General features: G+C 35.9%; 1 protein-coding gene across 1 annotated transcript in view; it reads left to right on the forward strand.

Moving 5' to 3' along the window:
• The window catches only part of igdcc4 (immunoglobulin superfamily, DCC subclass, member 4), a 90,574-nt gene that overhangs the window by 36,682 nt on the left and 40,849 nt on the right, over positions 1–13,043 (forward strand). The window contains exons 2-3 of the mRNA XM_067400796.1: positions 1,491–1,799; positions 8,585–8,744. Coding sequence (XP_067256897.1) covers positions 1,491–1,799; positions 8,585–8,744 — 469 coding nt within the window. The remainder of the gene's footprint in view (positions 1–1,490; positions 1,800–8,584; positions 8,745–13,043) is intronic.

Genomic DNA, 13,043 nt, shown 5'->3' on the forward strand with positions numbered 1-13,043 from the left:
AGACTAAATGTGAACATGCATTTACTTATCTCACTTGCATGAAAACATTCAGTATTCCTCAAAATGAATAAAAACAGTGAAATGCAATCTCAGAATTTTTGCAAACCTGTAATAATTAACTATATTAAATTACACAAATATACTTTATGTATTAAATCTCAGTTATTAACCAATGTCTTTGCTGCTGATCTTCAATATACCTAATTCAACCATACTAATAAGCAAAAAATACTTTAGATTAGAAAGGTTTGTTTGAGCTGTGCCCTCTACTGTACAGGTGTAAATATGCTTTTCCTATAGCCTGAGGCTTATTCATTTCACTTTTGGTGTGAAAGGGCCTTTTTGCCAAAAAATAGAAATTTTTTGTTGTTATTAAAAACAAACAAGCCCAGCCCCAGTGAGAAAAAGTAACGCAAAAGTAATGTAGCGCATTACTTTTCATAAAAAGTAACGAAGTGACGCAATTAGTTACTTTTTTAGGGAGTAACGCAATATTGTAATGCATTACTTTTAAAAGTAACTTTCCCCAACACTGGTCAAAAGTAGCCTGCCGACCGCGATATTAAGTCGGTACTGAAATTTTGAGTGCTGTCGAGTGGATTCATAAACGCCTCTGATTGGCCTTTGTGTTCACGCACTCATCAGATATGTCTGTGATTGGCTACGCATGGCAGCGTTTGAAAGTGCACGGAAGTGTTTGAATTTGAAAGCGTTTTGAAAGCGGGAGCATTTAAAAGCAGGCATCTATCAGTGGGGTCAAACATGTTTTTGAAGCCTTGATCGTTGTAGCCAATCTCAGACATATCTGATGAGCTCATGAACACAATTGCCAATCAGAGGTGTTTGCGAATCTGCTCAACAACGCTCAAAGTGTCACATTTTTTAAATTTCAGTACTGACTTGGTATTGCGGTTGGTGCTTTTGACAACACTATAACAGGCTGTCTTGTTTTAAAATGAAATATTCTGCTTCTTTTGTCATTGTATTGTAGTGTAATAAACCATAAGAAATTCTGATGTTATGTGGACAATATTTACTTAAGTTCATGGCATACCTTTTTTTCTAACCACTGTTAGAGTAATGTTATGAATATATACACCCGAAGAGAGCATTTTCAGTTCAGTTTAATTAAGTTCACTTGCATTTCACCAGTAAGTATTTGCTAATAATATACTGGAATGTATTATTAAAGTAATCCTTTCATCTCTGGTCATCCATGTAGTCTACACACTGCTTGTCCTGTACTTTGTGTTGTATTGAAGTAGCCTGTACTTAATTCTTTCAATGAATTTTGTATTAAATCAAGTTATCAAAAAAACTGTGAATTTAATTGATTCACTGTTAACAACCCTTTTCAGTGATCATTTCTTTGGCTCTTTCTTTTCTTCATTTGATTTGTTCATTGCTTTTTTTTTTATTTATCCCTCCCAACCTAAGGTTGTAACATCAGCTCTGTCTCTATTTCCCTCCTCCTCTCACTCCCTAATTAGAGAAGCCTGTGTCCGTGGAGCTGAGCTGTGGTGCTGGTCCGGTCCATGTGGTTCTGGAGCCTGATTACCCTTTACTGCTGGACTGCCATCTGGGGGCCAGTGAGCCCCCCCTCAATGTGACCTGGCTGCGGGATGGAGCGGTCCTCTCTGAGAGCCAGACCATCCGGCCTTTGCCCAACGGATCCCTGCTTATCTCGCCCTCCTCCACGGATGGCCAGACTCCAGCGGGTGTGGAGGGTGGATACAGCTGCCTAAGTACCAGCTCTACAGGAGCCCTGACCAGCCGGGCTCTCACCCTGCATCTCGCCAGTGAGTATGAACACTTTCTACTCTGATTTATCTCCAACACACAACAGCTGCTGAGTCTAAGAGAGATCAAAGAGCCAGATCATTTCAAACTTTAGAGGCTAGCCAAAGATTTTGTTGTGTTGAAATCTACATCATCCAGAAAGCATCACATTCCAGTTAATGTGTACACATATCTGATAAAGACCTTAAGACCGTTATACACCAAGTCGACATCAAAGAACTATTGGTGACAAAAGCCAACTATGTTGTCACCTCATGTCGGCTGCAGCTAGGCCAAAAAGCTGCACTTGAACACAACAAAAAGACTACAGGCTATAGGCAACTAGCCGGCATGTTAGGAAATAACTGTCTATATCAGCAGGTATATTCATCATTCAAAAAGGGTAGGACTGCAGATATACAAACCATAAACAAAGCAGCACTTGCTTAACACTTTGAATATCAATCATGCTGATCACTTTCTTCCTTCCAGATGGCTCATGTTGTTATCAAAATATTAGAATGCTCAGGTATGATGACATAAAATTAGAACAAACTTCAGTCTGTGCCGTCTTGACTTCTTTGCTCGCTTTCAATACGATCGCTTTTATTTTCATGCACAGACTCGTTCACTAAACTAAGCAGCCAAACACAGCGATCTCTCTCACCGACAGCTTCCACTGGCGTGAGCCTGACTAGAGACAATGTGTGGAACACACCGCAAAAACTAGCCTGACAGACCCTCACAGATGGCCCAACGTTGGCTGACCGTCGGCTTGGTGTTATGGCCTTAAAAAAGATTATATTATATTATTATATTTTTTTAATCTAACACCTTTAGCAACCACTCTTAGCAACGTAAATGTTCTCAATTGGTATTGTATTATGTAGAAGAGTATTGAGAGATAGAGATCGAGTGAGCGAGTTTATTACCTGCATTCAGATTTAGCATTTTCCATCAGGTCAGTCCTATGTTCATAATAAAAAATCTGTTTAAATGGCCGATGTATTATCCTGTCCTTTTAACAGTTAAGGGGTTTTCCTGTGACTGACAGCACTAGTCAAAGCATTTGTCAGTTGCATCTTGTTCCGTGTTCACAACAATTCAGTCTTTTCAATGTAAAAGTCTTCGCTATCGACTGACACACTCATAAAGACAGTCTTTGCTGCCATCTAATGGCGTTATAATGTAACTTCTGTTGCTGTTCACGGTCAGGGACTATTTTTTTCCGGCGGAAGGAAGGCTTTAGTGAAAGTTTACTTCATGAAAGTTGCATTGATACATATTTTTGGCTTTAATATTTGTACTGTGTGGTAACCGTTTTATAAAAGCAATAAGGTACTCAAAGCTAGTGCTGTATCGTGAATAAGTCAATAAGTCCTTTGGTGGTGAGTGTGGAAAGATGCATTTGGCAGTGATTGTGGAAAGATGCATTTGGCGCATAGTATACACACTATCTAGTGGACTTTGTTGTTTTCAAGCACTCAAAATACTCACATATGCGCTGTTGTATGTGCACAAAAATTGGGCTGCACACGAAACAGTGTGCACAGTTGTCCGCAGACCCTCCTAATGATGAAAATTACATCACATGGACAGTGCCCAGACCGTCACGGAATGTGGATAGCCGAAGTATATTTTGGGCTTTAGGCTTTCCATTTTTGACTTAACTCCTAGATGCACACCATCCTCTCTCTTTGACTCTCTCTCTGCCACATTCCACTTGGTGGTTGTCTTTGCTTGGCTAGAGCTGAGTGTCGTTCTCACCTGGTTAGCACAAGGACTTGATTGTGTTTACTGAAGAGCCTGAGGAGGGGAAAGATATCAGACTTCAGCCCCTTTATCTCTTTACCTCTTTTTTCTTTCTTTCTCTTTGTGTTTAAGGCAGCCCACTAGACGATAAAGACGATAAAGAAAATTTCCTTTAGTCATTATGTGTTACACTGGCCATGACTCTGTCGTCCTTCATTATTTGTGTTCATTCAATTTTGCTTTATTACTTTTATGTAGATAGTAATGATGCCTGGCATTTCTGCTGTAGACCTTGATGGACATTGCAGTTTTAGTGTAAGAGAGAGAGCGTGTCATGTTAGTCTAACATGAAAATTAGAAACCACGTATAAGTATACACAAGTAACATGTTGACATAATTATTTATCAGCAAAAGGACAACAAAAGGTAGTTCCTGAATTTTTATTGTTGTTATTTATTTTATTTATTTTTTGCCGTTTTTTTCTTCTTTTTTTTGTTGTGGGGAACAATTTTGTTGAAAGAATTTCATTGTGGTTGGAAACTGTCATGTTAGTCTAACATGAAAATTAGAGACTATATATGAGGCTATGCATAATAACATATTGACATTATTATTCATTATAAAAGGACAAAAGTTGTTTATTATTTTATTTGATCTAAAATAAGAGTGGCTTTTAACACCCTCGCACTAATGCAAGTAAGTAAAACAAGTAAGAGATACGATAGATAGACAGACAGACAGACAGACATTTCTTGAATATTTACTGTAAATCTTTGTCAGTGAATTTTGTGAATGACAGAAGAAGATTTGGAAACTGGACAGAGAGGCGGTACTGGGATTAGGGATAGTCCAAACAGATAGACTATTTCCTCCATTGAGAAATCGGTGCAATGAAGGTTTCTTCCAGGGGAGGGATGTCAGTACATGGTTTTGTAATTTAGCCTGGTTATCTGTCATTTACATGACTGGGATCCTCAGCGCTGCAGCATGCAAAGGTGTCTTGGAAGCAGTCACACACTTACAGTTACCATGAAAATCATATTAATTATTACTCACTTGGTGGTGACAGTGACAGAGGGAAGAGGTCCTCTTTTAAATAGTTTTGTCTCCATATACTACTTTTTTGTGGTTATGAAATATCATTTTCTCTCCGTGGCAGAATATTTCTCATTATTTTTTAATAGTTCAGATGCTCACACCTACACATAACCATGCTACTGGTGTGTGCTCCAGTAAATTTCCCATGTTTTTTTGTAAAGTGTGTTTGCTTTAGTCCGCATGCTGTGTACAAGTCAAAAATATCTGGTGTTAATGTTTAACAGGTCGAGCAGACTGCACTGCCTGTGGAGCTGTTATGAACTCTGCAGTGCTTCATGTGTGAGCTTGTTTAGGAACTTTTAAATTTGAATTGTTTGTACATGGATGGCTTCTCCCCTGACCATAAAGCATCTTAAGAGAAGCTTCAATAGTCAACACTATCCCTAGAAAATACATTGTTTTCTTAATATGATAAATTAAATCATTTTTTTTATTTCTAAGTTGTCTTTTTATTAAATTAATCTCATTTAAATTCAAAACTGTATTAAGAATTCAATATGAATCTGGGACATTTAGTGTTTAATGCAGTTTAATGCAATCTAAAGATTTTGTTTCCGTAAGTCTTGACAGTTTTGGTTGTGTTTAAGTTTAATTGAGATTATAGTAATCCTTTACAATAAATTTGAATTATCATGCACTAACATAACAATAAACAAGTTTTTACAGTGTTTAATTATGACGTTACACGGAAAAGGTACACTGTTTCAAATCTGCATGCATTTTGAGGAAGAACATTGCTTTGGTTGTGCTTCGGCTCTGTGTGACTGTGCGCATGGAAAGATGGAAAGGATGGAAAGGATCTCAAGCTGACTAACTGAAGAGGTTACTGTAGCTGTACTCACCCTTATGAAAAAGAAGTTTATTCAAGTGTGCAATTAGTATACTACTTTTAAACTTAAAGTATAATTTAGTTTTGTTTGTTTTTTTTAAGTATATGTTTCAGTAAATGTACTTCTCAGAAATATACTTAAAATTGCACTTATGTATACTTGACTTTTTTTTCCACATAGTTTTACATACTGTCTCATAAACTTACATTGTTTGAAAATATTGATTTCTAAAGATAACGATTTTCTCAACTTTTTGTTGCTTTTTATGAAACTTGCATATATTCAAGAGTTGATAAAAAAAGGATGCATGAAGCTAGAATAAAATGTTCTTAAAATGGAAAGAGTTGTTGAAGTTGTTGAATACCTTAGTAGGAACATAGTAGTATACTTGTGCAAAAACAATATATAAATAGTAAACTGTAAGTATGATGTTATGTTCACTTAAAGAAAATTTACAAGTATACTATGCAGTATACAACTACTAAACTAGTAGTTTACTGAGCGTATACTTTAAAGTGTACTTTCATAAACTAAAAAAATGTGCTACAAGTATTTGATTAGTAAACTGTCAGTATAAGTTCACTTGTAGTTTACTACTGTTACACTTTAACTTTACTTTTTATACTTTACTCTTTACTTTTATACACTAAAAAGTGGGCCAATTTAGTCCCAAGTAGTATTGAAAGAGTACACTTACAAGTAAACTTCTTGTACATTGATATTAGTCTACTTACTACATAAAGTCTACTGAAAAATATACTTGAACTTAACTATACTTAGTAAAATGATCTTGAAGTATACTTAATTTTGTAAAGGCATTAAAGGGGTAGTTCACCCAAATTTAAATTTTTACTCACAATCAAGTTGTATGAAACCTGTATGAATTTGCAAACAGTTGATGGGCCCCACTGACTTCCACAGAATTGGAAAAAAAAAAATACTGTGGAAGTCATTAAATTTGTGGTTACTTATATTCTTCAAAATATCTTTTGTGTTCAGCAGAAAAAAATAAATTCATACAGGTTTGGAACAACTTGAGGGTGAGTAATTGATGAAAGAATTTTAATTTTTGTGTGAACTACCCCTTTAAAAGATACGGTACTTGAAAATAAATTCTAGCACAGCGCAACAACCTTAGTAAAAACTACCTTAGCACAACAGATAATGCTTTACAGTGAACTCTGTTAGAGAGCTACATATGGAAATGTATCTGTTCAAAAAAATACCTTACTTACCTGTTGAGTAATAAAAACTCCATCTCCGTGTCCCTTTTACAACATTTCAAATCCCTCAGTTCTCGCCATCTCTGAAAACTGAAAAGTCAAGCCAGAGTTGCTTCTTGTTTTATTTCAAGCTCTGTCGCATTCTCTTTTTTTGGAGCAGACAATCCTCTTTTGGCCGTTTTTTTTAAAAACGGGATTCTCTGGAGGTTCGAGATTTAGTGACAACTAACTTATGTGACACCCACACCATACATGCGACAGTAGCCCGAGCAACTTTTCTCTATTTATAAATATGATGAGACATGCATGAACGAGTGATCTATGTACACAATCTCCCGTTAAAACCCTCCCGCTACGTCTAAAATATTAACACTTACCGTAGTGAATCAGGGTAAGACAAAAAACATATTTTGTAAGAAGTATTGATGATGTATTGACTCATTATTTAAAGGTGCCCTAGATTTGTTTTTTTACAAGATGTAATATAAGTCTAAGGTGTCCCCTGAATGTGTCTGTGAAGTTTCAGCTCAAAATACCCCATAGATTTTTTTTTTATTAATTTTTTTAACTGCCTATTTTGGGGCATCATTAACTATGCACTGAATTTTTTCAGCACGGCCCCTTTAAGAGATGCGTTCCCTTTGCCCCACGAGCTCTCGACTATATTACAGTGCATAAACAAAGTTCACACAGCTAATATAACCCTCAAATGGAACTTTACAAGATGTTCGTCATGCATACTTTGTGCATGCTTCAAATTATGTGAGTAAAGTATTTATTTAGATGGTTACGTTTGATTCTGTGTGAGTTTGAGGCTATATGCTCCGTAGCTAAAGCTAACATTACACACTGTTGGAGAGATTTATAAAGAATGAAGTTGTGTTTATGAATTATACAGACTGCAAGTGTTTAAAAATGAAAATAGCAACGACTCTCGTCTCCGTGAATACAGTAAGAAACGATGGTAACTTTAACCACATTTAACAGTACATTAGCAACATGCTAATGAAACATTTAGAAAGACAATTTACAAATATCACTAAAAATATCATGATATCATGGATCATGTCAGTTATTATTGCTCCATCTGCCATTTTTCTCTGTTGTTCTTGCTTGCTTACCTTGTCTGTGCACAGATCCAGACTTTAATACTGCCTTTCCTTGTCTAATGCGTCGAATGGGCTGGCATTATGCAAATATTGGGGTCATACATATTAATGATCGCAACTGTTACGTAACAGTCGGTGTTATGTTGAGATCCGAGTGTTTTCCGGAAGTCTTTTAAACAAATGAGATTTACATAAGGAGGAGGAAACAATGGAGTTTGAAACTCTCTGTATGTGTTTTCCATGTACTGAACTCTTGTTATTCAACTATGCCGAGGTAAATTCAAATTCTGATTCTAGGGCACCTTTAAATGTTAGTTAATTTTGAACAAAACCGTTAAATAGTGTACCTTTTAATATTTATAAATATACTATTGTTCATTGTTAATTCACATTTGTTCATAATCCACACAACTGTTAATTTATTCACTTTGAAATATGAATGTATTAATGTATGTTGAAATTAACATTAACCAAGAAATTAACATTGACCATTTGTTTGAATAATAAGGTTTCCTCTCACTTGTTTTGTGTGTGAGTTGTTCAGTGTACTGTGTGTTTATGAGCAGTGTTAGTCTGGCAGATGTAGCAGATCAAAGTGAGAGTATTTTCAAAGCTCAGAGGCACCAGAGTAGAGGTCAGGGGCCCTTCTCGCCTCTTCTCTACTCCCACCATGTGGCTACAACCCTTGTGCTTATTCCATGAAAAGTGAATGTAATGCATTCACTGATTCTCTTTTTGGTTATTTGTTGTTCTCAATCAAGACTCACAATCTGCTCTTTTTGTCTTTCTCAGGCTTGTCCCATTTCCTTCAGGATCCTGAGCCTCAGGTTGTGCCTGTAGGTGGCACTGCCCGGTTTGAGTGCTATGTAGATGGCTTGCCCACCCCAAGTATCACCTGGGAAAAGGACCAGGCACCACTACCTGCACCCACAGAACCTCTAGAACCATCCAGGTAAGTTATCTTGGCATGAGTTTTGGAATGTATAATTATCTTTTTGTCACATTTAAGTATGATAATGTTTGCACTAAGGACTACATGGCAAGTGCAAAGCTAGTCCAACATGGGAGCAGATTTTGTTGTTTAAAATAAGGCTGCACAATTATTTGAAAAAATAAAATAAAATATATAGATATTACTAAAAATACACTACTGTACACTACCGAAGATTTTTCAATGTTTTTAAAAGAAGTATCGGTAACACTTTACAATACGGTTCATTAGTTAACATTAGTTAACTACATTAGTTAACATGAACTAATAATGAACTGCACTTATACAGCATTTATTAATCTTTGTTAATGTTAATTTCAACATTTACTAAAACATTATTAAAAGCTTGTTAACATTAGTTAATGCACTGTGAACTAACATGAACAAAGAATGAACAACTGTATTCTCATTAACTAACACTAACGAAGATTAGTAAATACAGTAACAAATGTATTGCTCATTGTTAGTTCATGTTAGTTAATCCATTAACTAATGTTTAACAAATGAACCGTATTGTAAAGTGTTACCAAAGTATCTTATGTTGCATTTATTTGATCAAAAATACAGTGAAATATATAGTATAAATGTCACTTGTGAATTACACAACATCACTACACAACATGTACAGAATTACCAGGTAGCTTTCTAGTGTTGTAACTAAACAAGAATGGCCTGCGGTTAAGTTAGAAGCTCCCCAGTTATGTGTCTTGTTTAGAGAATATTTTCCTTGTGGTGAGTCCAGTGGTGAAAACTCATTAGACATTAGTGTTTGCGAGTGTAGTTCTGCATAGACTTATTGTGTGTCTGATGGGTACATAATTTAAGTTTGCTTGACCTCTGGGACATAATTTAGGTTTGATGACGTAGTACATTATAACTAATAGTACTTTTTTACATTTCATTTTTTTTAAATTCACAATAGAAATATTTTCGCATGTAAATGTAATGTACAGCATTTTTTTAAATTTTATTTAATTGACTATTTAAAGCTGCAGTCCATAAGATTTGCCTCTTTGTCGCCATCTCTGTTCAAAACTTGCAATTGCAGTTATATGTGGAATTATCATCTTTACGTGGGTTGTGCATTGGCACGGCTCCTCAGTGCGGATGAATCTAATGTTTGCTGTCAGTCACCACATCTGTGTGGATGCTGTACTTCGGAATCACAGATTCTGCATCTTGGAAGATGTATGACCAAAATAAAAATTTTCATCTGAAAATGTTTTGTAAGTTATGCTGCTTTCCAGGCAGGATTTTGAGCCTGTAAGTCATGACTTCAAACCACAACTCGTGATTTTGTAGCATTCCAGGCAAGTCATGTCAAACTGCCTGAGTGTAAACAAGTTCATGAGTGGGAAGCCACGGGTTTGACTGCCGTTCCAGTGCACTTTCACGGGTAGAAGGTTGAAAAAACATGGGTTAAGGGTTGCCTGGAACTCGACATAACAAATCTGGCACTTTTGTTCTGACCAACTGAGAAAAAAGCATACAGTAAATTGCGCTGCCATTGGTGAATAAATCTAACCATCGCTTAGCTCAGATCACGTCAAATCCTGCAAATTATTATTATTATTGTTATACTTTGTTCTCAAATTGTTAATGTTAACAACATCAGCATTGCATGTATTTAGTGTGTATTAGCGTTACCTGTAGATTTCAATTTCTGTAGCCACTCCACAGTCAGAAGACTTTTGCTTTTGACTACAGGTGACTCTCCAGTTGTCACTGATAATTGTCATTTGGACCTTTCTGGATTACAATCCGCCATCAAAATGATGTTTAATTATTGCAGCTGCACTGAGAAAAGGCTATGAATGATCCTCCATCCCCACATGTGATTTAGCCCCCTAGCGGGGACTTTTTTTTAATGTATACAGATGTGACGACATGACGTAATGACGCAAAGACGAATGGCTGCATGCTCAAATTTCCTGTGGAAACCCACCAGTATCACCTGAATCATAAAACATTATTACAAGCTTACTGTTGTGAATCGGGCTAAAGTAAAGCGATGGTTTTGAACACTGGCTGGTTATGTACTTGCTCAAAAATGATTTTGGATCATTTTAACCAAAAAAACGTCACAGACTGCAGCTTTAATTACAAAATATCAAAGAATGTGTTTCACCTGGACACTCTTTTATTTAAAATAATTGCTTTTTTATTGCGCCCATAATGCAAAAGTAATTTATTTGTCTCTGTTGTCATTTGAATACATTTGATTTTTATTTAATCTGACTCATGTTAACAGTTAATTAAATAATTAATTGATGAACAATTTGGTATGCCTATGGATTTGATTATTTTGTATGTTTGAAAAATATAAAATTTTATTCCTGTTTGAAACAGAGTAGCCAGTGAAATTCATGTTACAGTATCCAACTTATTTTACAACATTGACGTAAGCGGTTTCCTGTGAATGTGTGAGTCTTCCGATCAATTAGCTGCTATATGGAAATAATGAGAAGAATAACAAAGTGCAGTAAATGGTAAAACTGTGTACGCTACAAACCAGTGTGTTTATAATTAAGACATTACATAAATAATTAGCTGTTTGGTACAGCTAATAATAACTGGAGGAAGATGACACTGAAAGTCAAATACATTCAATCTGCAAATGGCCATCTCTGTCTCTTATGTGAAAAATAAGGAGAATTGTCAATTTATCTCATAGGGTAATCACAGTTCAGAGTATGTGTATGTCGTAAGTTGCTTTTGCAATTTGTCAACTTAGAGCAAGTAAGTCTGTATGTGAGAGAAGCCAATCAATGATTCTGTGTACAAGAGGCCCATCAGATTCAGAGGTCAAAGAGTTAGGCATGGGCCCCATCAAAGAGGTGGGCATCAGAGGGAGGGAAGCAGAAGGAAGGTGGACTGTTGCATCAAATGAAGTCTGGGTCATCGGTTTAAAGTATGTCATGTCATGTGATAAATGGAAGACTTACTATAGCAGAGGCTGCCAAATTTCTGTAACTCAGTCACCCCATCTGAAAAGGTCAAGTACAGAATCTGTAAGAAACTGTAATCATTTTTTTGGTCAGGAAAATCTCTTGCTGGCTATGCAGCACAGCAACAGTAAAATATTGATAGTGTACTCTACTGTCTAAGTTGGCTTAAAACCTTGTTATTATGGTTGACATAATTTTCCTAATTCCTGTTTGATTAAATGGTTTGATTTAATTTTGCTGGAAGTTAGGTTTGCTGAACATGCTGTCTAGATAGTATTGCATGTTAACTTGCAACATTGAGTTTTCCAATAAATTTATATAATCATGTTTCATTTGTGTTTAAATTTGACTCACTATATTGTCTGGTCCCTAGCTCATGGAGATGATAGTGAAAAGTCAGGAATAAAGTTCAAAACTGTATTGTGTGGGTTTATAATGATATGGTTGGGATCACCAAATCGGTTGAGTAGTACAGGAGGTCTGCAACCTATGGCACGCAGAGGGATAATCACTAGCATGTGACAACAGCTATAGAGGTGTATGTATTTAATTAAGATAAAGTCCTTCAAACTTGCTTACAGACGTATATTTTGAGGTACTTGTGTATTTGAACTGTGAGATTATATCTTGTGCTAGTGTGCAGATCCAACAAACCATTCGCAAAAGACCGGAGGTGCGTGCTTCCGACATCCCTCTGCATGACGTAGGTTGCTGACCCCTGTTCTAATATTTAATTCCTTATTTTATTTGTATCTTTATAATAAATATAAAATTTTAAATTTGAGCACAGCATTTTGTTCCGTTTTTTTTTTTTTTTTTTTTTTTTTTTTTGCGTTTTTGCAGATGCTATGCTTATGTAACAAGCAGTCCACTGAAAGTGCGTGTGCTGAACCCAAGTGAAGTTTTATTGAATATAATCCAAGGTGAACTAGACAAAGACTTGACAGAAATACATGGACTTACATTGAACAATACTAGACAAGAGAGCAATGAAACATGACGGCTGTATATACACAAAGACTAATGACTTAAAGGGTTAGTTCACCCAAAAATGAAAATAATGTCATTTATTACTTACCCTCATGTCGTTCTTCAGCCGTAAGACCTTTGTTTATCTTCGGAACACAAATTAAGATATTGTTGATGAAATCCAATGGCGCAATGAGGCCTCTGTTGAGAGCAAAGCCATTCAAGCTCTCAAGATCCATAAAAGTACTAAAATATATTTGAAACAGTTCATGTGAGTTCAGTGGCTCTATCTTAATATTATAAAGCGACAAGAATACTTTTTGTGCGCCAAAAAAAACAAACT

Source organism: Chanodichthys erythropterus, chromosome 11 (assembly GCF_024489055.1).
Source record: "Chanodichthys erythropterus isolate Z2021 chromosome 11, ASM2448905v1, whole genome shotgun sequence".
Classification (NCBI taxonomy): Eukaryota; Metazoa; Chordata; class Actinopteri; order Cypriniformes; family Xenocyprididae; genus Chanodichthys; species Chanodichthys erythropterus.